Genomic DNA, 26,086 nt, shown 5'->3' with positions numbered 1-26,086 from the left:
TCAAGCTTACTCTAGCTCACACTTTACTGCATTTTCTTATGAAGCTGAAATTTCATGCAAGAATATAATCAGTGAATTCAAATGGCTGGTGCAGTTCTTTTAAGAACCCTCAGAGCACTCTAAGAACAGTCAGTTTTGCATTAATTTCACCAAGCAACTCCCTTCTATTAAATTGTCACCAATTAAATATATAGGTAATAGGAAATTGCCTGTGGTTATTCTAAATCAGCATTAGGTACAATATGTCTTGGGGAATCACCTGAACACAAGCTAACATTCAGGGCAAGAAGCAGAGAAAAACTAGTCATTTGGTCTGCTCTAGTGCTGCAGTTCTTATGCACCACTCTTGTGCTGGGTGAAAAACAGGAAGAAAAGCAAAGCAACAAGCAGTTGGGCAGGAACAGAAGCTGAACACTTACCCACAAAGGTGCAGTTTCCCAAAGTGAATGACCTCCCTCCTCCAGCCCTGGGTCGTGCCTGCGTAGTAAGTGCTGCTTGGGTGATGCTCAGTGGAGCAGAGGGAGCTGAGGTGGCTGCTGCTGCTGTAGCACAGGGGGAGCAGCAGGTGCCAGGTGGCCCCCAGGTCTCGTGAGAACTCCAACCTCACCGGGTCAGCAGAGGAGCTGTCAGTGGTGCAGCCAATATTGATCTGGGGGCCAAGGCATCAAACACAGAAGGTGACACAGGGCAGACTGTGGGACTCCCAGTCATTCTTCACCTTAGTCAGCCTCCCCCATTTGCTATGGCATTTGTTTAGTCCAGGAAAATGGCAATTTGGGAACACATTTAACAACAGGGATGGTGCACTCAGGACAAGCACAGGAACAGGAGCTCTTGCACATTGCTCTGCTGTCCATAATGTATCACCCTACAGGTTATGATAAAATGAATGTGATAAGAAATCCCCAACAACTTCTACCTAGAGAAAACTGTGAAGTTAATTGGGCAAATCCCAAAGGAGAGCTGCTAACATTGCTGGAGTAAATGCACCAGCTCTTGCAGTCCTCTGGCAGGTACTGAAGCAATCAGTGCCAAGAAAATGTGCATTACTAAAAGCAGAAAAGTTAAAACAAAAAGTGCAACCATTAACTTTTTGTTAATGCTGAGCTGTTAATTGCTGAGCTGCACTTTTATGCTACATATAAAAAAAAACAACTTATCACCTCAATATGTTCAGCTATCACACTCACTACCTATTTGTTCATACATAATGGCAAAGCCCTAGAGCATCATAGCTGGATTGGATTGAAATTCAACGTCTTAGTTTGGCAGTGTCAGACTTCTCAGGATGTGCTCACAAGATTCCTGATATAAAAAACAGTAGAAAAGGCAGAACATGAAAACCAGTTGAACTATTGAAAGAAGTACAGAATGTTTAATACCGAATCTGAGACAACCAGTGCAAATTACTCTGTTCTCCTGTTACACTGATATTTAGATTGTCTTATAATTTCAAATTGCTTTTGTATAAGACAAATTAGTTCTTTACAGAATGACTGTCATATAAAATAAGATGTACTGTACTTATCAAGCAACAAATAAAAACCAACTGCTGATGAAATACAAAGCCTGTATGAAAACTATGTAACATTTTAATATTTTTATGTATCTTTGTAGCAAAGAAAAGTGTCTTTGTACCATGCTGTTCTGTAAAGAAAATCTATTTGTTTCTAAAATGCAGTAGTACTTAGAACTGTGCATGAATGATGAAAGTGTATACTACATTGAATTTCCTTCATCACTCTTCAGTGCACATGAGTCCCATCAACCTACATTTGACTAGAAGGGTTGTCTACTCATCTGGAAGCTTTGAGAGATGCTTGACCCAATATAGGTTTTGACTCTTGAGACACAGAGAGAAATTGCTGCATTATTCATAACTCCTTCATTTACACTAATGTTCTCAAAAACATGAGCTGAAAATGATGTTCTTACCACATATGGAAGTAAACATGTAGATTTTATGAGTTAATGCTATCAAGGCTTATGAATATCTTAAAGTGACCTCAAACATTTTTGTTCTACAGGCTGTAATCTATATTTTAAAAGAGAAAATGGTTTGCATTCAATAATTTATGAATTAGTTGCATGACAAATGGAAGAGTGCATGAGTACACAGCTAAACCTAATTTTCTTGGAAAACCCTATTTTAGTAATTTTTATAAACTCATATCTTTTGTTGATTATTACATAGCTCATATTAAGGCAACAACGTGCCACACTGTTGTTCAAAGCAGCCTGGTAACTGTGGCATGGCAATCTATGAACCAGATTATTTTCCAGTTTCTTAATGACAATATAATGATCTCTCTAAAATAATAAATACTAACTGATTACTCCCATCAGTAGCTGCCCCAGCCAGTGCGCAGTTTAGATCCTAGGATAAGTCAGAAACTCAGTTTAGTTTAGACTGTGTTGTCACTGAGGTTCCTGTTTCCACTGACTATATGAAGCACAAAAATATGCTCCTTAATCATGAACTTTCTTTAACTTCCTAAAATGGGATGACTTCAGACCATGACAGCCAAAAACCAGCTTCATCTAGATTGGCTATGATGTGGGCAGAAGCAAAAGGAAAGCAGAAGCTTGTCTCTCTGAGAAAGTACAACAGTGCTGTTAAGCCAGCATGTAGGAAAAATTATTTTCTGCTGTCACAGGTGAAGCTGTAGCTCTCCACTGGTCAGCTTGTAGAAATGCTGCACTCTTACCTCGAGCAGGCTGTGAAGTGGCAATTTGGACCCTCACTGTATTTTGCTCATCCTCTTGCCTGCCAGTTGTGACTGTCCAATGCATAGGACATGGACTTTGATGCTATCAGTGCAAGTATATAGGCATGGACAAAGCAGGAATTTGGGAAAGAAAGTAGAAGACTTTGAGGCAGAAATTTCCCTTATCTGTGTAATAAAACCATCATGATACATTCACATAAGGGAGAATAAAGTCAAGTCAATTAGAGGAAAAATTAGACAGGCTTCTCTGTTTGGCAATCAGAACAGCTGGGCAAATACACCAGAGCAGAAGAACATGAAGAAAAAGGCAAAATAACTTTCTGAGGACAAGTACCTCAAACTGGATGATAGTATTTTCATTCACACTCAGGTCCCTTGTGGTAATGGAGTGCTCTCCAACTTCATTTGAAACAAATACCATAGCTGAATCTTCTTCCCTGAAAATCAAGGACAGGAGTGCTTTAGGCTCACTTTACAAAGTCTCTTCTTTCTATTGTATTGCTGAGAGAATCTTACGGAGCTCTTTTAGATGAATATGGGCAATAGAGCCCGATGTTTCCACCAGGATAGAAAAACCAGTTGTCCTCCTTAGGGCCGAAGTCAAAGGTATCCAGAAGGATAGTGGGATTCTTTAGATTATTTCCATCAATAATGAAGTCATCAATAATCCAGATTTCTTCTTTTTTGCCTACAAAGAAAATGGAAATATTCCTATTAAGACCTAATATTAATATTATTAGAGGGCAGAACAGCAGCCAGTATTTATGGATTATGTGAAGAGGGTGCTAAAAGTGTGGGATCATTATTTTCACTTTCCATGAAAACAGTTCCCATACAGCTTTGCAGCTTGACTCTATGGAATTAACTTTTATTCTCTAAAATTTATAGAAGTCACAACAAAACAAAGAGTGAAAAGCAATGGGTGTTGAACAGTTATCTTCTATTTAAAACACATTTACCTTGAAATTCTGTCACTGCCTTCTTAAATTAAGAATCATCTAACTGAGCAGTTGCTATAGAGTAAAAAGCAGCCTGAAAGTGCAATTTCATTCTACATCCTAGCATTCAGCAGCTTGTGCTTGCCTGGGAGGAGTTCTTCCATAGAGAAGGAAACTGAAACTCCTTCTCTCCAATGGATTATGTATTCATATACGTCCGAAAATTGGTACTCTCAAACTGAAGGGGAAGAATTAAATTGACAAATTTTCTGTGTAACATTTTTTCATTTATCTAGAAGTGTTTGAGTTCATCAGAGAAAAGTTTAAATAATTGTTTTAGGCAGGACACATCAGAAGTATTAATTGAAACAGAATTGTCAGGACCAGATTTGAATTTGCTTTTTTTTTTTATTACGGGTGTGCTAGGAATTTGCCTACATGGAAAAAACTGTTGCTGAATCACCATATCTAAATGATTGCTGGAATTCTTTACAGCTGTTAATGTCAGTTTCTGCTTGGAACTGTGCTCAGAGTAACTGAGAGCAGAGAAGTTCCTTCAGCTGGCAAATCTCCTGTAATTGGGAGGAATGAGCTGCGTTCCTCTTGTGGTTTTCCAGTCCTTTACAATTTAATCAAAAGATTAACTGCTCACTACATACTATTTCTAAATGGGTTTTTAATGCCTAGTTAATTCTGAGTAAGGTAGGCCCAGTTCCCATTTACACTTGGGACACTTTGGTATAATTGGAGCATCCTAATGGGGCTCAGTGTAAGTGAGAATCATGTCCATTAAAAATAATGAGAAGAACCTGAGTGAAGTTAACTTTATTGGTGTTGCTTAATCTCCCTCCAGGGCCAAAGGTGATGCTTTTCTGCACACAATCCAGGGATATTAAGTGAAGGTACTTCACTTTAAAGCATTCAACCACTTTATAAGAGCAGTAAACATAATCCTGCAGTAATTCTAATTGGAGGAGTTCAAACACAAAACCCTCATGATTTAAGAGTCTAATTGTTCAGTTCAAAAAATCACTCTTAGAGATGCTGAGCTGTGCAGCATGGACCTTGATTCCCAGGGTGTGTCTCTTCCTTACCACTGTTGTAAGGTTGCCAGAGCCTGAACCTCGTTGCATTGCTTTGGGCTGCATAGGGCAGAGGAACGTTGATGAAAAGGACATCTGTGGTCTGGGTGAAGTAAAATTCATCTATCAGGTGCCAAGTGATGCCACCATTGACAGAATATTGCAGCAGGATGGAATGAGACCTCTCAGGGGTGCCTGGAGCATAAAGGACATGGATTTATGTTCATTAAAATCCAGTAAGTTCAAACAAGTATAAATGAAATTATGTAGCTCTGACATGCACTACAAAGCATGGGCTTCCTTCAACAACAGCTGTTGAGATGCTATTTACACATTGTACACATACATCTTCCTGTGCTTTCCCTTGCTTGTCTGTCTGCAAAATGCAAATGAAAAACGGCCTAAATTTACATTACTGTTCATTATACATATGATCATAGTTAATTACTTAGATAGGAAGCTATCTCAGTATTATGCTTTTTTAGGTTAGAACACACCAGCCTCCTACAAACATATTCCAGTAATACAGCACTTATTTGCTTGTTTTGTCCAGGTACCAGACATTATCTTCACCATCTATACCATCCACGGATAAAGACAGAGTCCCAATCCTCATAAATTTATGAGTCTGTAGCTCTCACTGCAGACACTGGGATGAGGATATTCATGCCCAGAAATAACGATTTATAGAGAACACTGAGGATCTTTATCAGCATGTTTTAACAACAACAAAGCAATACTCCGTGCTTTAAGCTGGGCCTAAAAGTCAGTGGAACTGATAGTAAAATTTGCATTTTCTAACTACCAGCTCCTCCTTTTTTTTTTTACTTGGAGCTTTAAAGAGTAAAAACAAAAGCTCTTTACCACCCTAGTTATTAACACATGCTAATTAGAGCCCAGCACCCATTCTTAATGCTGGTTACCATACACAAGCTCAGCCCTCAGCCTGTATTTGACCTGTGCCTAACTTGCTGCCCAGGAATACCAGTGTACAAGTGATGGTACCTCTGAGATGAGGTCTCACTCAGACAAATTTACACTCTCTGCTCCCTTCATGGTGTGGCACACTGATGGCATGACCTCAAAAGTTCAGGCAGGAACCAGCAGAAGGAAAGGACTAAGGGACATTTCTTCACCCCTGACTCACTGTGTTACTGTGCAAGCTTCTCCCTTGTTCTATTCTTAAATTAACCACATTTGCTGAAACCCAGTGCGTGATGCACGTGCTCCTGCTCCAGTGCTCAGTATTCAACCACGGGCTGTGGAGCAGAGCAGGGAAGAGCTGTTTGCAGTCAGGAGCTGATTTCAGCTTATCTGTGGCAATTAACAGTAAACAACACACTGCTGTTAACACTCACAGCTGAGAGATAAGCACAGCTATATCAATTTGTATTCAACATTAGGGACCTTGCTGGAACTAAGTCCTGGATCCAACAGTAGGGCTAACAAGCAATATGGATTCAATAACTACCAACTCTCCTGGAGTTTCATGATCTTACTCCTTGTGGGTCAAGTGTCAAAATCCAGGTTTGAGCCTTTGGCTACTCCTGCCTTCAGAGCAATATTTTTACTCACTTCATTTTTTAAATATTTTTTCAATTGTCATTCAATTGTCAAAAGAAATATTACCAAGGCATAATTTTGCAAAAGAAGTGTTCACAAAGACTTTGCTTATAAACATAAAATATTTGGCATGTTATAATTTTGAGACATATTATGTTTTTGGCTGTTACAGTTTTCTCTCTTTTTGACAAGGTACTAAACCCAGTAATGAATAAACTAATATATATTATGAAATGCCCGTTAAAGAAAATCAATAATAATTCACAAAGAGCTATAATTTCACTTGTTCATACATAGATTTGGCTATGATCCCTATTTGGGAAGAAAGAGGGGGGCTCAAAACTATTTTCAAGCTGTTGGTAAATGTTAAGTCAGTTAGGGTCCAGTCCCAGAGCACAGAAACTTGGTCACCTTTCTTATATCAGAGTGAGAAGGGTTTTTCAACATTCAGAGTTCAGCCTGGAAGTGCCAATTCTATCAGAAAATTTGGGGAAAACTTCTGAAATTGCATGGGAGTGACTCAAACCTTCAAGCAGTTTAGTGGTTCTCCATCATGTCACTCTAGACTTGGATATAATTATTTTTTAAAGCCAAGGATGGCAGGGCCTTGGAGCAGGGTAAGACTGAATCATTGGCTTAAAAGTCCTTGTACTGGAGGAACTGTCACAAGTTATTTACAACAACGTGTAAAACTTGTCTTGCAAAGTCTGACTATCCTTCATATAAATTAAATAGAATTATGGAGTTTCAGTTATCTCTAAGATACATACTAGGCAGTCAAATGGTAAAAGATTTTAATGTGGTGGATTGAAGCTTGAAAATGAAAAATACTGTAGCTCACTATTAGTCCCTTAAGTAATTTACTGTAGGCACCATTTTATGACAAAAAAATTGGACAAATAATTTTTTCCCAACATAGTGGGAAATCTCTACAGAATCTTGAGCTCTTTTGTTCCTTTCCTGTCCAAAGACTTTACTAGCTGTGGTAATTTTTGTGCTACTACAGTTCACTTTTTCCTTAGGAACTGCACAGACAGCCATGCAGGCTGGGAGCAAGGTAGGGATGATGCAAAATTTCAAACAAGCTCCCATGTAATCAACCATGAACTGTTGATCACTACCACACACTGAAGTTGAAAATATAAATCTGTATTATTTTCTGTGTTGCTACTATGTACTAATAAAGCTAGAGAAGTGATAGTAAATCAACAGTGATCTTACCTTTGGCAATAAATTTAAATGAAAACTGGATGTACACTGTGTTAGTGCAGTCTAGGTCTCTTGACACAAGCATTCTCAGTCCTTCCTGCAAATGCAGAATACACAATGTGAATATCAGTTTCCATTGTTAAGTATGTTCTGCAGGTCACTGCTGGATGGTGTTTGGCTGCTACTGACTGCTGGTGGCAGCAAGAGGGGAAGTTCTCTGGAATACCTTTTCCCAGGCAGAAGATGGGGACAGTGACCCCTTGGTAAAGTGAGCCAAGATATGACAGAGGCACAACAACATGGTCAGGTACAGGCAGAGTTACAGCTCATTCAGTTCATGCTCTGAACCCCTGGTATGTGACTGGATCTGCAAGTACTGACTGAGACACTGAGTCCAAGCTACTACACTCATTTTTTGTGTAAAATGTACAGGTGCCAAGCATCCTAATATCCAGGCTGGGAGCTCTCTCCAGGAGTTCTTTTCTGTACCTCAAGACATATTTTGTACTTCTGGGGCAACCTGTTGAGCTGTAAGGAAATCTCATGGGGATCCCTGAGTCCCTGTCCAGCTCTACAGATGAGCTCCCTGCTGTGGATCCTGGGGTCAGAGCCAGTCCCTGCTCTGCAGAGATCTGGCAAACCACCTCTCAGAGCTTCCCTCTTTCTCAGACCCATTCCCCAGGAGAAAAAATCTGCAGGAATAAGCAATGCAAATTTTAGACAACTCACCTCTTGTGATTTGGGATTTAAATCATCTAAAAAGGTTGAACTAGAGTCAAGCTTTTGTAAATAAATACGTCAATGAATTAATTTATACACCAAACATAATTTAACTTCTCTTTTGGTGGGGCACCTGAGTTCACAGTGTCAAGTGAAGACTTGTGTGAGCTGAGAATTTGGGTGCTTGTGAACAAAAGTCTATTATTCATTTTGTTAAGATCTGAAAAATTCAGAAAATATATTTCCTGGCCTTTTGAAATCTGCAATCAACAAAAATAAGTATTTGAAGAACTAGAAAACATCAAAATGATAGAATTGAGTAAAATATAGGCAAACTACATAAACATTGATTACACAGACTACAGCCCTGACTAATTTGTATTATTCAAAATACTAAAAAAGCCAATCAGGGGACTTCAAGATGATTGTAATGTGTACCATATTTCCAAGTAGCTAACTTCAAGAATCTCAGTGTAGAGTTTAGTTTTTTCCTTTGGTGGTCAAAGAGGAGTTACACCACAAACAAAATAATACACAACCAAGAGATGAAACCCATTTGTTCATTAAAAAAACAGCTGTGGAAAATATTGTGCATGTTTAGGGTAGGAAAAGACAAGAAAAATGAAATTGTCAAATTCTAGCCAAAAGAATATAATATAAACCTATGGGGCTAAGAAGAGAAAATTTACTTTTTACTTCTAACTCTACTGGTTTTCATTCATTTTTTTTTCAATGTAAGTAATCTCTGACCCCTTTGAAAATGAGAGCTGTTCCAGACTTGATGGTGTCACCATTCAGGTTTCCCCTCTCAGCACCGTAGACTTCAGGCCAAAGGTCTGGGTGTAAGTTACCATTGAAATCATCCTTCAGGACAGATGGCAGAGGGAGGACAGGGACACAGTATGGACCTCCAAAGCCTCTGTCACACCTAGCAACACATTGGGAAGAAAAGGTATTATCCATCTGGCCTGGGTAAAACACATCCTTTCTGTGAAGCAGCTTAAGCAGTTTTCTACTCACATGCAATGACCTGAATCACAGATGCCGTGCCCTGAGCACATCCAGGGGCATCCTGTAGCCAGGACCACATTGTCAATAGCCCAAGAATCAACTCCAGAAGCATAGTTGTACTGAATCCATCTGAACCGTGTTCTGGGAGAGCTTTAAAACCAGAGGAAATGTATTTCAGGACTCAAAATTCTGATCCAGAAAGAGCTAAATACTGAAGAAAATCCCACAGACTTCCAAAGAAAAGCATATTAATAACCATGGCCCACTCATTTCAAAAATATTCTAGTGGAAACTGGAAGTTTAAATTTCTCAGGTTAGTCTTTTAGGCAAAATTCCAGCATATTCTAAAGGAAGGTGCCCGAAGTGATAATCAAGGAAGAATATTGCTGAGATGCTGATCAGCAAAGTGGTTGAGCAGAAATTAGTAGTTCCATTAGCATTTGACAGCTCCATGTGTTGCTAGCAGAATAGAAACAATAAAATTGCATCAGTAAAGCAAAAAGTTATGAAAGTTCATTTATACCAAGTGTTGTGTAAAGAGAAAAACAATGGTTATATATGTTCATGTATATATAAAAGAATGTATGAATATATATACAAATAATGCACATGCACACACACTGCTGTCACTGCTGACTACCTTGTTATTCTCAATGATGAAAATATTTTGGAGAAAAAAAAATCTTTGGAAGATGATGTATGGCTCTCTGGAGTGAATTGTGGAATTTGAAACCAAGATGTGAACCCCAGGCCCAGTTCATTTACTGTGTGTCCATTTTTACCACTGTATTTTCTGGGTGATTAAATGTACAGAGGTAATGTGTGGGGTGCTCTGAAGAATTACAGAACTACTCAGAACAGTGGCAAGCAGTGTCATCATTACCAGTCATTCCTACACTAGAGCATGGTTTTATTTAGAGAGATGGATGCCAGCCCACCTGCCACATCCATTTACAGCCCTGTGATATCCTGAGGAGGTCAGCAGAACTCTCCTCCTGGTCAAAGGTGAAGGTGGCACACCCAGTTATGTGCACCCAGTTATGTGCTCTGGCTTGCTGAATGCTGTGGCTAACATGCCTGAATGTTGGATGACAACTGAGTGTGCAATAACAGAAAACACTACTGTAGGAAAAAATGGAGCAGGGTATTTATTCTTCCTTCTTATTGCATAAATGTTAAAAAAGCTGGTTTAGCATTTTTGTTCTTACTGTCATAAATTATAGGCAAGACTTAAGAATTCATTCATCAAAGTTGTAACTTCCTTAACTACACTTTACATTATAGCTGATGAAATATTTTGAAGTGAAATTTAAAATGCTGGTGGCGTGACAACACACATTTAAAAATTTAAAAGACATGCAGAACATTCCCAAGCTGGAGGATGTTTGTTCTAATTAGATCAGCAAAACCTTTGTCATGCCAAACAGCCAGAAGAGCAGTGCTCACTTGGTTGAGGGTGGGAGGTAGACAGTAACTCTCTTCCAGTTTTGGAATCTCTCTGAAGTGTAGATGGAGCTCTCGGTGTACTGCTGGCAGCCGATGGTTGGGGGCACACACTCCTCTGTCACCAGGTGCCAGTCTCTCCCGTTGTTCAGGGAGTACTGCAGGTGAACACTGTGGGAATTGCTGTATGGCTTGCTGCAGCCCATGCTCAGCTCAAACTGCAAGAATGTGGAGGCTGATACGTGGAAGTCCCAAGTCTCAGCATAACGAGGTTTTCCTAAGAAAAGAGAGAAAAACAACAAATACAACAACAACAACAAAGTGTACCTTCAGCATATGCTTTCAATACTGTCATTCAAATTTGTTACCTCTATCTTCATCTTTTTCCAGCCTTCTCTTCCTTACAGATTACTAAATACCTGGATTTGTCTGTATCTCCCATCTTGTAAAACGTGGTCCTTATATAATTTATAAAATAGATTAATACAGAATGTGGCAAAGTTTGATGACACATACCAATGTTTTCACTGAACATCAGAGCTGTATCCATAGACAGGCAGTCAATGTCTACTTGACCTCCTTGTATTCTGTACCAGCTTGCTTGCAAATCCACAGTTCCATCAAATTTATCCTGGAAGCCAGTCTGAGAACTGTCATTCATTCCTATAAGCACATCATCCAAAGCCCACTGAGCTGAATGCTTCCCTACAAAAAAACAGAACAGACAGGTTAGTGGAGTCCCTGTAAGTTGTTTTCAATGCCCATATGGTGTGTTCACTCAGTGAGCAGGGCTCAGTCACACAGACTGAGTGCTGTTAAACAAGACTAAAACATTGCTCCAGGTGCACCTGGACTCTAGAGCATGTTTCTATTACAGATAAACACAGATATTTCCCTCTTCACTTCTTTGGCTTCAGTGCCTTTGCCATCATTCGCTCTCCCTCTGTTTGGATAAGACACTCCCTGAGCCCTTAGATTTGGGATTTTCATTTTATGGGTCACAACCTTCCTGCTATTCCCTACAGCTAAATTGGAAAGACTTCTGTCTAGTTCCCAAAAAGCTTTTGTATGAAAGCAAATAGAACATGAAGGAAAATGCTGAAGGCTCTGCATATAGATCATATTCAGAGAAGTGCTGTTCTCCTTCCTGGAAATCTCTCTCCTCTTGCTCTCCAGCCTACAGGCATTTCACTTTCATCATCTCCAGCCCATTTCTTCGGCCTTCATTTCAATTCACCCTTCTACTGGCATGCTGAAAAGAATATCTTACTGCACACTTACTGTCCTCACAGGAGAGAAGGAAAGCCTTTACAACAATTTGTGAGCTTGCAGCAATGTGCCAGGACTTTTGCCTTGCCACCAAGAGAAATGTGGGCCACGGCTGATGGGGCCACTCTGCACTGAGGAATGGCAGACAGAGGACAGTCCATGAAGGAACTAACATCTCTAATCAGAACTGGCTGTCACCTGTAGGCACTGGGTGGAAGTGGTAGATAAACTTCCAGTCATAAAACCTTGCTTATACTGGGAGCCACAGGACTGCCATCAGTGGCCTTAAGAGTGATGACCCTCAGCAGGGACAGATCTCATCCAGGTGCCACCAAGGCAAGAATAGGGAGCAACAGGTTGGATATAAATAACATCCCTCTTGTCTTGTCTATTCTCTTGCCTGGTGAGGACAATTAAGTCCAGCACATACAAGAAAATGTATGAATAGAATCAGCCATCAAAATGATGTATGATGTCTAAGAAGCTGCATACCACAATTATCTGAATGTAAGCTGTGTTCTTTGCTCCCCAAGGAATTGCTGTTGAAATGTACTTTGTTATATTTCTGAATATTGCCTTATATTTCCTGCTGATCCAGGAACTGCAAAGGTAAGACTAAACCAGGACACTCTTAGTAGTGTTAATGTGCCCCTATGTGACGTGGGGGCTCTCACAGTGGCTGTAGGAATCAGTCAGAACTCAGAACTCCTGTTCTAGAGTGTGGAGATATTAAAATAGTGAGATGGGAGCCACCAGGTAGGCAGATTCAAGGCCAAGTTATGCCTACACTTTTGAAACAGAAAAAAATGAGACGAAGAGTGTAAGCCATTTGGCATCCCAAGTCACTCTGTACTTAGATAAAAACTCTGATCTTAATTAAGCTTTAAGGTTTTGTTTTATTTTAAAGTAATTTTCCTCCCCTCCCTCCTGTTATCTCAGCATCTTTGGTTTAAACTTAGCTCTTAAACAATTTTACTCTTAAGCCCACTCATCAGCTTGGCCACAGTGTGACTCAGGAAAGCCCAATATGCTCCTACAACATCCAGCTGTGCACAGTTCAGTGTTTCCCATGAGCTGAGGTTCCGGCACACCACGTCTGTGCTGAGCAGTGCCAGGAGGGCTGTGTAGGGCTGCTGGGTGGATTCTTGGGTGGCCCTGCTCACCGTGCTGGGGCTGCCACCAGCGGAAGGCGGTGGCGGCGCTCTTGGCCTCGCGGGGCAGCTCTATGGACACAACCTGCGGCTCCAGGTACGACAGGAAATCCAGCTCGCGCAGCAAGCTCCAGCTGATCCCGTTGTCATTCGTGTACTGAACAACAAGTCCTGCATCGAAAGAGAGGGAAAGCAGTTAGTGTGGCTGTGCAGAGCAAAGAGGGGCAGCTCACTGTGCTCTGGAGCTGCCGGTGCCTTCTGACACTTACCCAGCCATGGGCAACTCTGTGTGCACAAAGCCCTACTGCAAAGCGGCTGTGGGTCAGCAGCTGCCACATGCTATCTTGGCTGTTTTCACCAAACTCAAAGGATCAAATATATACACCCTCAGAGACACTAATGATCATACCACAGAAATTATAGGAATAATGTGATTTTCTTTATACAGTATTTATTTCATGTTGGGCATCCTTGCAATTTGTGTGAAAGACTAAGTTATAATTTTGATAGCTGGGATTACAATCCTCCTGCTGTGTATGCAAGCTCCCAGCATCCTTTAAGGAAATTAAAATTAATTACAATAATATTTAGAAAATTTAAGATAGTCTTTGTATCATGCACACAGTATGGCAAATACTAGGACACAACTGAAGCCCAGCAGAGCTCATCAAAAGGTATAATACAAGAAAGAAGCACCTGTGTATATTTCTTCTCTTAAAACTTTTATACTGGTTTATGTTCAAAGATAATGGATTTTTTTTGGTGTCTTTTACTGGTGCAAATGAGTGGAGAATGAAACCCTTGGTGTAATCTGTGCTGCAGGATGACAGCTTTCCACACTGAGCAAGTCAGTGCAAATGCCAAATATCAGGAGACAATCCACTGTTGTTAAATGCTTTATACTGAGAGGAAAATTAAATTTTCTCATCTCTCTCATCAGTGGTCTGTCTTCAAGCAACTGGACCACTTTACATAGGAATCTGCTCTCAGAATGCTGGTCCTTCCCAAACACAAGTATCAGTCCTCTACCATAGTAACTTTAAGCATGTGGGTCAAATAAGAGAGGAGACATCTGGGAGAGATGAATTTATTCAGACTAGATAAATTTTCAGCTGCAACTTTATAATCTTGCATTTTGGGTAAATAATTCATAAGCTTGTTTTGGAAGGCAATTTTTTATTAGACCCACTGGTGTAGTTGAGAAGATGAACAAGTTCTCAGGTACACAACTATTAAGTCAGAAATGGAATTTTCATTCTGAACTTAAATTTAATTCCTTTTATTTCAGACCTTATGAAAAGTTCTGCGGACTTGTAAATTTACCTGTTTTCCAACATTATCAAATAGCTTAATACAACCTATTACACCTTGCTTTGTAAATGTTGTCTTTCTTAGACCATCACAGCTCCCACAGTTACTCCTACAGATCATTAGGTTTGGTGTAACTAATTATAACTAGAAATGTTCATCAAAAGTAAATAGCTTTCTCCAACATTTATGGAAACTGAGGAGGTAATTGATTTATTAAAAAAAAAATTCTTCATTTTGTAAAGGCAGCAAGAGGCAAAAAACCACAGAAGATGCAAAATGAAAAAGGCTTGTTATAAAGGGCTTTACCTTCATTCCTGGATCTTGGTCTGTTGCAGGAGTTACCAACAGTCTTGCTTCCAAGTTGTACATAAAATTGAACTAGCCTTTTAAAAAACACAGAATAGAGAAGAAGTGTAATCATTTACCAATAGCACATGATCACTCAGGATAATTTGCATCTCTTCACTAATGGCATTTTCAGTTAGGTCATTACTCCAGGCTTATTGATTAGGCAATATTCCCAAAGAAACCAAACACGGGTATGGTAAATAGTGAAGAACCCAAGACAGAAGAAAGTGATGTGGTTTATTAATCTTGTGCCTAATAAATGTGGCTTTGAGTGAGCATGAGAAGTTAGCAGTTCCATCTCACACAAAAGTTGCAAAATCTCCAAAGCAGGCAAAGCTGTTCCTTACATCAGATCTTACCTTGGCCAATTGTAACCAGAAACTAGGTGAAACTTTAAAAGACAGCATTAGAGTTGTAATAAAATTATTATAACCTCCTAAACCACCAATCCTTTTAAATTATTGATATAAACAATTTTCAGTAAAATGAGTTCACTGAACATTTTGTGAGTAAAGCCTTTGATTTTGAACCTATACATTATAATTTCATTGAATATTCTCTTGTTCTCACATCATGAATTGGTGAAGAAAAATGTTCCTGAGCTGCTATTCTTACAACCTGCCCTGTAGTCAGTGCTTTTATCACTTCCCTACCTTCTCTTACTCCTTTCTATTTTAAACCATGGCAACTGTTGCATCAGAGTCTCTGCATGAACATGTTTCCATGTCTTCAATTTTCCCAAAAACTACTTTCTGCAAATCCTTCTAATGCCACAAAACTCCTTGACAGATTTTATTGACAGAACTCTGAATTTGCCTGGAACACCCCTGTTTAGTGGTATTTAAATTAAGTATTATTCCATCCTTGTGCTCCAAAATATTACAATTTTTCCCCCCAGTCTGCAGTAATGCCATGGTATCCCTGCTGAGTTTGTGTTTATTACTGTGACTCTGTGGTTTTAGAGTAGTTTACATTTTTTCCTAGATACACACTATTGTGCTATATAACAATTAATTTCAATTAATGTCCTGCTGCTCACTCCCCAGATTTCACTACATGTCTCAGGCATTCATCTGAGTCTTACTGGGTCATAACTAAGGCAAGGAGCATTGAGATGGCTCAGAATGCCATCACCCCCTATCTACACATTCTTCACAGGTTGTCCCCATTGCACAAAAACAGCCCCTGAGCAGAGCAGAGAAACTGGACTCAACCTCATGATGAGATTTTGCATGCTGCAAGTTGGCAATGCCATTCTTCTCCTTGCTTCCTGGCCAATTTTTAAATTAGGATAATAGAAAATCAGGTTTCATTTATTCTATTGCATGCTGGTGACATCTTTATTTAAAATATAAATTTTGAAGTGCATTTTTCCACTCAAATAATTCTCCACAAGGATAACTCTTTTTGCTCTAGAGGATTTGGTCCTAATTTGTGGTAATTTTGGTAAAATCACAGACAAGCTACATGACTACAGCCAGAGCCAGTAAAATGCAGACAGGACTCCAATTTCCCTCATCCACTGTTATATACACAATATCATAATCCTCCCCTAAATCCTGATTCCAAATCCAGCCACATTCCAGTTGTGTTATCAAAATCTGTGTCTACTGTCTGAGATGTGTTGTATATCCATGGGGTCTAGGACAAGCCAGAATATCCTCATCAATCTCACTGCTAAGATAACCCCACAGATAGCTCCAGACAGTCAGGCTGACAGTACTACACCTTTAGCCAGGCAGGTTCTATTTGTTTGCTGCACCTCTGTTGCTGGAGACAGCACTCAGGCAATAAAACTCTAGACAGAAGTATCAGTGGTGAATAGATTTACAGTCCTGTGATGAAATTCTTTTATTCTTGCCAAATGTGAAGATGGTTAAAAAGCAAAACCAAAGAACAAAAAACCCTTCCTGCAGTAGGGTGAATCAGCCCATCTGATCTCCAAGTGTCTGACCCAGAGCAGCTCCCTGGGATGGTTGCACAATCATTAGCAATGGAGTCTGCAAAGCAGATGGGAGCCAAGTCAGCTAACAAGCCAGATGTCACCACTTGGAAAAAATATACATATATTCCATGGTTTTTATCTAGATGCCAGGTAGGCACTGTGTGCAAATACTCCCACTAAAGAGATAGTTAAGAGTGTCATAAGGGACAGGCCATGAGAATGGGAGGCAGCAGCTCATCAGTAACCAAAATGCATCCATGTATCACATTATCAGTCTGAAGGATGGAAATACTGTCAGTGAAATTGTGCCTTTGGTGTGTAGGGCCATGCAATAGGGAAGGAATGGAGAAACTCCAGGGGGTTTCTGAAGTGTAGGGCAAAAAAATATTGGTCTGGGTGAACTGAACTTTGACACTTACAGCTCTCTTAGTGCTATGTAACATTTTCCTAATATCTGGAAAAAAAAAGTTGTAGTCTATCATACAAAGAAATGAGGCAATAGGACAAACAAAGCTAAAATTACGATACCACTTAAAGTATATACTAAAATTTGAGTGTGTTTTTATGGTCACTGGCTCCCAGGCACAAGCCTTAGTTTGAAATGCTCTCAGTGTGACGCCTGGGTGTGGTGGTGCCCTGTTGGGCTGCTCCCCTGAGCAGCACCACACACCCCAGGCTGCAAATCTCAACCCCTTGGGAGCAGAGGAAACCAGGGACAGCGAGCCCATGGACCACACTCTGCTGGGAAGAGAAGGGTGAAAAGGAAAAGGATCCTTGTACTTAAAAAAAATAAAAAAATCTGTATATTCCTTACATAAAATGTACACTTCACATTCAAAAAGCTGTAACTGATGGCAGGGAACATGCATAGGTAGATCTGCAGGAATTCAGAATGAAAATCAAAATCTAGTGTCTTGCAATATTTTTCAATTTTTCTATCAGGCTCTTCCATGCATGATTTAACAAAACAAGATCTTAAAAGGTCTGGGAAAACACTATTAACCTGAAAAATAAGCAGCTTAAAAATCTACTGCAGGAGTTTCAGCCTTCCTATTCACAGCCCTCAATCCACATATCTAACAGTACGTCTTTCAAGGCATATATTCCTGCTGTTTACTCAGTCACCAAACCCCCCCAATCAAAAAACCCTTGCAAAAATAAAATATAACTGTGCAAGGGCTAAAATGACCCCTAATAAGATAACTGAATTCTATGCAAGGCATTACTGAATGCAAAAAGTAATAACAAAATGGGAAAAAGTACTTCCCTTTAATCTCCCCTTTCAAGTGACATTAATTTTAGCTCCAATAATGAAAAAAATTTCTAGGCTGAGGAATTATTTTCTTTTTAGTATACAGGCCTTTCAGTTAACCCTTCACACTCTCACAAACTTCATGTGACTTTGCTTCTAGAAAAAAAAGACAGAGTTAATGTTACAGATGGCCTCAAACATTTAAGTGGGATGCATCTGTTCAGAGCAAGGTGTCTGAAGCTGAATGTCTAAGTAATACATGGCCAACTCAGGCTGCCTTACAGTTTATGAAAGAAAGAAATATGTGTTTGAAGAAGAAAAAGCACTGGCCAGCTGCTCTTTTAGGATGAGTTGTGTTGCCCTTTTGAAGCAGCTATGCTCTCCCTTGAACACAAAAGCAGCCTGGGGTAATTGCTGTAGTCTAAAAAGTCCATGTTCCAGCCAGACAGCATCAGGTGGCTACTACCTTTGAGCACACACTGAAGAAAGCAAAAAATCCATGTTAGTCCCATTTGTGTTTGAGATGACCACTATGTTCTGCCTAGCAAACAGCCCAGAGATGTGGCTTCAAGCATGAATTGTTCAAGGGAATTAACCTGCAATGCTCACTGTGATGCTTCTGGAAAAAAAACAACAAAACAAAACAAAACAAAAAAAACCCATGAAAGAAAAAGCTGATTTATTTTGACATAACAATCAGTTCCAGCAGTCCAGCAGGTGAGCAGCTCATATTGTGAGTTCATGGTCACAAGAGAGATAGTAGTTGCTCTTACCAAGTGTCTCTCTGGCCATCTATGTTTTTGAGGCAGTTTTAAGATGCAAGATAACCATATTCTTGTGCAAAACAGAAGCGGTGGTATATTAAAAACATCAAGAAAGAGCATAGCTCAGTATTTTAAAATGTCTTTTGGCTTTTCAAATGGTTCAAACTTTACAAAAATTGAAAGCTATAAATATATATATCTGGGTTTCAAAGTAATATTGAAACTAAAGGGAAGGGCTTTCTTTATAAAAAGATTTCTCCATGAAAGAGGGAATAACTCAAAAATACTGTTTTGAATGCAGACTTCTTGAGGAAGTAGTCTAGACTACTTCCAATATAATGCTTCCCAGCATTAATAACACAGCATTTGAAGACAATGGAGTAGAAATGCTCACATCTTCCCAGAGTTCCAGGGCAAACATGTACTTGTCCAAAGCATATTTGTCAAACAATTAATTAGCTTAATTAATAACTAATTTACATAATTATATGACTATGACACACATTTGTCAGACAGGCAGGGGACAGGAGAAAGGTGGCTGGTGCCGTGCTGTGCAGTGCCAGGGAGCAGCTGAGGATTTCCCCAAACCAGCAGTCCCCACACCATCCTACAGAGCTCTGCTTGCCTGAGCTGTGATCACACTAATTTCTGGCCAGTCCTTGCTGAGTGAGCCCACAAATTCAATAATGGAGCAAATCATGGCATTACTTACTCTCAGAGCAGAGTTTGTCAGGAGAAATCTCTTTTACTAAGCTAACTGCCAAAATTGTAGGGTGCTCAAGGTTTCAGGTGCCTATTCTCTCATGAGACTGGACAAAACAGCAGCAAACTCCAAGCTAAACAGTGGTTAAATTAACAGCTCTTTGTCCATCCTAATTACATTAATCAGCTAGGCAATTTGAGAGAAGAGGATAATTGCCACCAGTGTAGCAGGATTCAGTAGCAGCTGGGAGAGAGGTGAAGGCTTGTTAGCCTCTTGGCTATGCAGAAACAATTCACATCCCATTCCTTTGCACTTCTGACAAGTGGAGTAATTCACAACATCTGGCGAGTAAACAACAGCTCCTTGCTATGCAACCCTCATGCCTGCAATTCAGCACAGTCAGAGGAAAAGGAGCTTTTTTCCCCAGCTATGGGCAGCCTTAGATTTTGTACATTCTCAGGACCCTATCTTCTGCCTTAGAATGCAATGCAGTTTATCTTCTCAGAAGGAAAGTCAGTATTTTATTTTTATTTTATTTTATTTTATTTTATTTTATTTTATTTTATTTTATTTTTATTTTATTTTATTCTGCAATTCCACTGTTTCTAACCTAAGTATTCTCTTTCAAAAAAAGGAAATAGTACACCAGAATGAACAAAAATGTATTTTTTCTATATTTCAGAGTTCTTGTACAGGTTATGACTACCATAAAAAAAACCCCACATTTCCCACCTTCTCATATCCACACCTGCAACAGAGAGCATGAATACACAGGCAATTGTGAGAAGCAGCAGTGAGCACTGACCTGATATTCGTGGTGTCCAGGGGAACAGTCCTTGCCTCCCTTTTGCCAGGCCCATTGAAGTACAGAGATTTTCCATCGCTGAGCACACCACAGCCAGTTCCAACCTGACCTCCTGTTATCTTGTACCAGAGAGGGCTTAGCTTCCTCTCAAACCTGTCGAACATCTCACTGTGATTAGGCACATTAGCCACACAGGTTCCATGTGATGCTTCAAGAAAAGAAAAAAAAAAAAAAAGAGGGAGATGCTTTGGTGAAATTGTGTAAGGGTCAGACACAGTACACTGGCACATAGTTCTGTTGCATCTATATGTGACAAAGCACCAGGCTTTTCTAAGAAAATACCCAGATGACTGGACTGTACCTTTTTAAACCCACTTTACAAATTTCTGTAGGAAGAATAAGCCCTCTTCCTCTAAACTCTAAGATGGCTTATTTCACTAAGTGAAAACCAGCCAAGCTTATGTTGATAAGGCATTTTTTGCAAATAGAAAAATACTATCCTTCTATTTAATTTTAAACAAATCAAACAAAAGACTTTAGCTTATTGTTTTGTTGGTTGAGGGTTGAAAAGACTAGTGTGCAACTAGTTGTGTCAATAATTTTTTTTTTTTCACAAGGTTTGCATTTTGCTTTTTTTTCTATTTCAGCATAAAAGCCCCTGAAACCACAAGTGAGCAGAATTTTCCACAGAAGGGCCTGTCAGAACATATGTTCCCTCCTGGTCCCATGCCATCTGATGGCCAGGGGACTCAAAAATGGCAACAATTCTTTTGAAGATGATCCAAAGGCTTTTAGGCAGACTTTTCAGTTTATAATATTTTATTTTGTTTTCTCTTCTATTGCTAGTCCCTTCTCATTCATACAGATGGTGATGTTCTAAGATTGTGGCTGCCAGAAACATCAACAGTGTCCTCTGCCTTCAGCTGCTCCGCTCTGCCTGTGCTGAATTTAATTTAACAAAACAAGAAAGATTCCTCTTGGCAGCCCCTCCAATATATGCCATCACATATTTTCCCAAAATATTGGAGAGGAAATACAAGAGTCAGGTTCAGAGGTTTAGCTGATGCAGTGCCCACTGTGCTCCTGTCTCTGTCTGTGAGGTCTCCTGAGTCTGAGATCCTCACAGCAGGACATTAGGTGGTTCAAAGTTCAGATTTTCCCAGCTGGTCACCGAAGAAGATTCAGGAGGCTGTTTTCTAAGGTTTTCAAGGTTGTTTATTGTATCTTATCTAAGAAATTCTTTTTCCACCAAACAGCAGTCTGCCCAGCTTGAGATCCGAGGCACACTGCCCTGCCCTTGGGGCAGGACTTATCTTTTATACTAGAAATTACATACCTAATATTTACAATTACTTTCCAGTACCTGACAATTTTATTACACTGTCCAATTCTGTCCCAAACCAATCCAGTAATGCCAGCCTGGCACTTAACATGGATGGCATGAAAGAAAGAAAAGAAATGCCACACCCCAAATCCTCCATATTAGCTTCAAACCCTCCAATATAAACATTTCTAAAATTCACTTTTTCTATCTTCTAACAATCTAATTTATACTCTGTCGCCATATGAAGAGTTACAGAGCGGCATAAAGAACAGCAACAAGGCACTCTCTTACTTGGTGTAAGAAAGAGCAATTTATTGAAGGAAGCCATGGCTTTAAATAAGGTAGTTTGTGAAAAACAGAATAGACAGTTCATTGGACAGAGAAAGAGACACCTCTTCTCCCTGGCTTTCCTACGGATCTGGCAGGTGTTTATCTCTGTCACGATTCTTTCTCTTGTGTTTACATTAGAGAAAAAGTCTCCAGCCTGGGAAAAATCCTGGCTGGAGCTGAGAAAGTTTCATGGCCTGAGAAAAAGGCCTGGCTGAAATGTGCCTAGGCCTTCAGCAGCGCCCGCAATACTCTACTTATTTTTTGTGACTTGTAATTCTTCCTGCGAGGACGGTAATTCTTCCCGGGGGTTTAAATCCAGTCCCCAGGAGTCCTGGGCACCATGCCAGGGCTCTGAGGACGCCCTGGACTGCCCCAGGGCCGAGGAGCCCTTACCCGTGTAGCCCAGGTCGCAGAAGCAGACCCCCGAGACGCAGTCGCCGTGGCCGCTGCAGTAGCCGGGGCACGGCTCCGAGATGTAGACGCCGTCCAAGCCGAAGGCAGGCACGCTCTTGTGGGAGCTGCTCTCCTGGATCCAGCGGAACCGGGTCTTACTGCACAGGGAAAACAAGCGCGCTGCTACTCCTGCCTGCAGCAGCTGCTGCTCCTTGCTCAAGCTCAAAAGGAGCTTTTCCCAAATTAGCCATTTGCAAATAGGATGCCTGGGTTTCTGTCATGCTACGTTTGTGCAACACTGCTTAAGGATATTTCTTCCAGACTTTTTGGCTGTATTTTGACTTCCTCTGTTTCTCTGACCCGTATCCATCAGTGTGAGAAAAAAAATAAATATGTGGTCTTATCAACAACAGTGAATGATTAGACATGACTTTGAAGATGTTTTTTACTACTCAGTCCAACCTGAACTCCTAATTACATATCAAAATCCCAGAACTTCATTTCTTATAGTATTTTTGAAAGGAACTCAGTGATGGCAGTGATGAAGAGTTTATTCTGGGATTGTACACTTTTGAGTAAAGAACCTTTAAGTTATTTGGATACAAGAAAAAAAGCCACTTTCCAAATAGAATGGCAAATAACCAGTCTGACTCATCAGTACCAAAGTTAAAAATCCTGACAGTGAGATGCAGATGTGGTAGACTTGGTAAAACACGGATGAAGGAACAAACAAGTGATATCACTCATAACTTATCTAAGGCTGCTGAGCTGACACAGAGACGTGATTGACAGCCCATCAGTTCACACTCTAAAACCTAGACCAAAGTTTTAATAGCAAGGTCTTCTGACATACTCTTTCTTGGAGTGGCTGCAGATTCCTCCACTGATGGGATGCCCCTAAAGATTAATCTTTGAGGCTGAGCAAGAAATTTGCCCACAATCATTTTATGGGTGAATAACATCAATCTCTACTTAATAATTGTTTTTGCTTTAATACAATTGCTTCGATACAATTGCTTCAACATTCCTTTGTAGTGCTCTACATTGTAATAGCTGTTGTAGCTCCAATACTGCATAGTAAATAATTCTGATTAAGATCTTCTTGTCTAATTGTTACCATAGTAAATCATAAATAAACATATCAATAGAAGTATATCTAGTTTGCCATCCTTAATCCAGCAGGACAAAGTCGTGTAAAGGTTCAGTTTCACCTGTATAATCCTTTAGACATAAACCACTGACAAAGTCTAGGGCTAAGCCTGGATCCAGCTGCACCCAGGCTCCCCTCTGAGAAGGAGTTTAGAAAGCAGTGACGTCCTTTCTTGACCTCATAACTCAGTGGGAGGCCTTCTTTAATAAACTTTGTCAGAAGATCCCACTCTGCCCACAATTCTAACTCACTGTTGAAGAAAAAATATTTTGGTTACTAATTTCCAATTTCCAGTCTTTAACTCTTAGCTGAACCATTTTACAGGAGTTCCAGAGAGGGGAACAGATTTAAAATCTCATTGCCAATATAATGGATTAACTAATATCTTCTTTGCTACTATGCTTAAACAATAATAAACCTATTGCTTTTTTTTCTTTGCTGTGCACTGGGATTTGTTAGGTAGGTGATAATCATGCTCATGCTCAGTACCAAATAATGAAATGGGATGCTCTCTGGTTAACCCATGAACCATGATTTCCTAAGTGGCGCTCAATAAACTCAGTTCTTAACATGCCAAGACACTCTATTACAGTCACAATACTTATATTTTTAATGTATTAGCATGAGCTTCTTATTCCTGATCACATTACTGAACATAATGCCAAACAGATTGCTGCTATTGATTCTGCCCTGCTTGTTTTGGGTAAATCAAATCAGCTGGTGTCAGATCTGTGCAATTTGGCACCTGCTTTTATTGGCTAATTACTGAAGAAAAGACAAACTTGTTATGGTACACACCGCTATTTCAAGTCCTTGCAGCAGAGGCACTGGCTCCTCTGCTACAAAATAAGCCACACACTCAAATGGGTATGAGATGAGGGAGGAGGATGGGTCAGAAACCCAAAGGCAGCACTAGAGAAGCTGCAGGAGGGGTGAGAGGCAGGAGGCAGGGGGACATGGCCAGGACCCGGCAGGGTGGTTGTGCTGGCAGCGCTCAGTGCATCCAACAAATCAGATCAGGGTGTTTTACTGATGGAGCAAACAGAGAGCAAGGGGAGTGAGAAACTCCAGCCAAATCCAGATAAAATGAGAAAACTCTCCTGATTTCAAGGCTTATTTGTGTCTTTCACCATCTGATCTTTTCTCACTTGTGTTAATCTGATGCTGAGGGTGTACTTGCAGATGGGCTCTACTACAGTTCTTCCCTCCTTTACCTCTGGCTGTCCCGGCTGCCTTCAGTGACACAGCACATTATGTATCAGCTCAAATACTTTAGTCAGGTTTCTTTGCCCAGTGGTAACTAAAATTAATCCTGTTCAAATGGCTTATTTAATTCATGTGACTTATTACTCTCTTGCTGGTGCCCCTGACCTAGTGGACATGGATAAATACAATGAAGGGATTGATGTCAAATTAAAAAGTGCTGGGTTCTTCTCTGCTTTGTAATTTAATTATTTATTATAGATCAATCTGACACCTTTAAAATGGAAAAGGCTCACTGCTTTGGGCAGCATAGTGCATTTTCCCCAGATCTGCCATATTTTAACAGCGCTCTATTCACAGCTTTGCAACTTTTTCCTAATATACCATTCTAGAAGCAGCTAAATCAGCTAATCCACGGGTCCCACTGGCATCACTAGTTTACAGTGCACCATACCTGGCTGCAAGGGACCTGGGGATGACAATGGTGACCCTTGTCCAGTCCTCGAAGTCCCCGGTGTGGTAGACGGAGGGCTCGCTGAGCTCGCGGGCGCTGCCCTCGCAGCCCCTGGTGCCTGGGGAGGCAGGGTAGCAGCCCTCCTTCACCAGCGACCAGAAGAGCCCAGCATCGTGGGAGTACTGCAGCAGCACGGGGGCAGAGCTGCTGTACTGGCTGGTGCAACCAATGTTCAGCTGCAAAGAAGCAGAGTCAGAAATGGCAGGAAGAAACCTGCGCTGCTGTTAGTATTCACTGGCTGCAAACCACCTTTGACTTTTTGTGCTGGGAAGATTCATGCTCTGAGCACCTGCTCTGAGCCCTGCTGGCAGACAGTGACTCGTGCTTGGAGTCTGTTTCCTGTGCTTATATGGCATTTCTCAGTAAAAATCCCCACCATTCCTTCATCAAGATTGCTGAGCTCAGCACACAAAAAGGTGCAAAGAACTTTCCAAGGGTCCCTGTGCATAGCAAGCCCCAAACAGCAAACTCAGCACAGGCACCTGCACGCCCAGGAGTGGAAAGAGCTGTATCCTCTGGGATCCATCCCACCTGCAGCCCAGAGTGCCCCAGTGTGCTCAAAGGATCAGCCTGACTCCCAGGTTAGCCCCTAACCACAGCCTTGCAGGAATGATGCCTGGGAGTTGGCACTGCACTTTGGGCCCCCAGAACAGAGTAAAATTTGGATTAAGAAGAAAAAAATCATATTTAAACGTGAAACAAAAATGCAGCCACGACCAAGATCAACTGTTGATTTGCAATTTCAGTCTCATTCTTCAAGCTATCAGAAAAATATTAGTTTTCACTATTTTATTGCAGAAATTCTATGTGAGCTGTAGAATGTAAAATGTAAAACAAAATCATTCATGTAAAATGAAATAATTCTAACAAATTACTGTCTTTGAGCTTATCAATGCAAAATTATTCCTGTCTGCTATTTCAAATGGAAA

The 26,086-nt window shown here is 40.4% G+C and overlaps 1 protein-coding gene across 2 annotated transcripts in view; it reads right to left on the bottom strand.

The window, feature by feature from the left end:
* The window catches only part of RELN (reelin), a 268,404-nt gene that overhangs the window by 39,468 nt on the left and 202,850 nt on the right, over positions 1-26,086 (bottom strand). For both annotated transcript variants that reach the window (XM_056516168.1, XM_056516160.1), the window contains exons 28-41: positions 25,098-25,333; positions 22,291-22,448; positions 20,244-20,451; positions 14,733-14,809; positions 13,128-13,286; positions 11,212-11,400; positions 10,699-10,972; positions 9,262-9,402; positions 8,992-9,169; positions 7,534-7,618; positions 4,762-4,944; positions 3,246-3,417; positions 3,064-3,166; positions 420-649 (exon numbers count right to left, since the gene is read on the bottom strand). In XM_056516168.1, the coding sequence (XP_056372143.1) occupies positions 420-649; positions 3,064-3,166; positions 3,246-3,417; positions 4,762-4,944; positions 7,534-7,618; positions 8,992-9,169; positions 9,262-9,402; positions 10,699-10,972; positions 11,212-11,400; positions 13,128-13,286; positions 14,733-14,809; positions 20,244-20,451; positions 22,291-22,448; positions 25,098-25,333 (2,393 nt within the window). The remainder of the gene's footprint in view (positions 1-419; positions 650-3,063; positions 3,167-3,245; positions 3,418-4,761; positions 4,945-7,533; positions 7,619-8,991; positions 9,170-9,261; positions 9,403-10,698; positions 10,973-11,211; positions 11,401-13,127; positions 13,287-14,732; positions 14,810-20,243; positions 20,452-22,290; positions 22,449-25,097; positions 25,334-26,086) is intronic.

This window comes from Oenanthe melanoleuca, chromosome 1A (assembly GCF_029582105.1).
Source record: "Oenanthe melanoleuca isolate GR-GAL-2019-014 chromosome 1A, OMel1.0, whole genome shotgun sequence".
Lineage (NCBI taxonomy): Eukaryota > Metazoa > Chordata > Aves > Passeriformes > Muscicapidae > Oenanthe > Oenanthe melanoleuca.
Note: the sequence above shows the minus strand (reverse complement) of the source record. Positions and strands in the feature narration are given on the sequence as shown.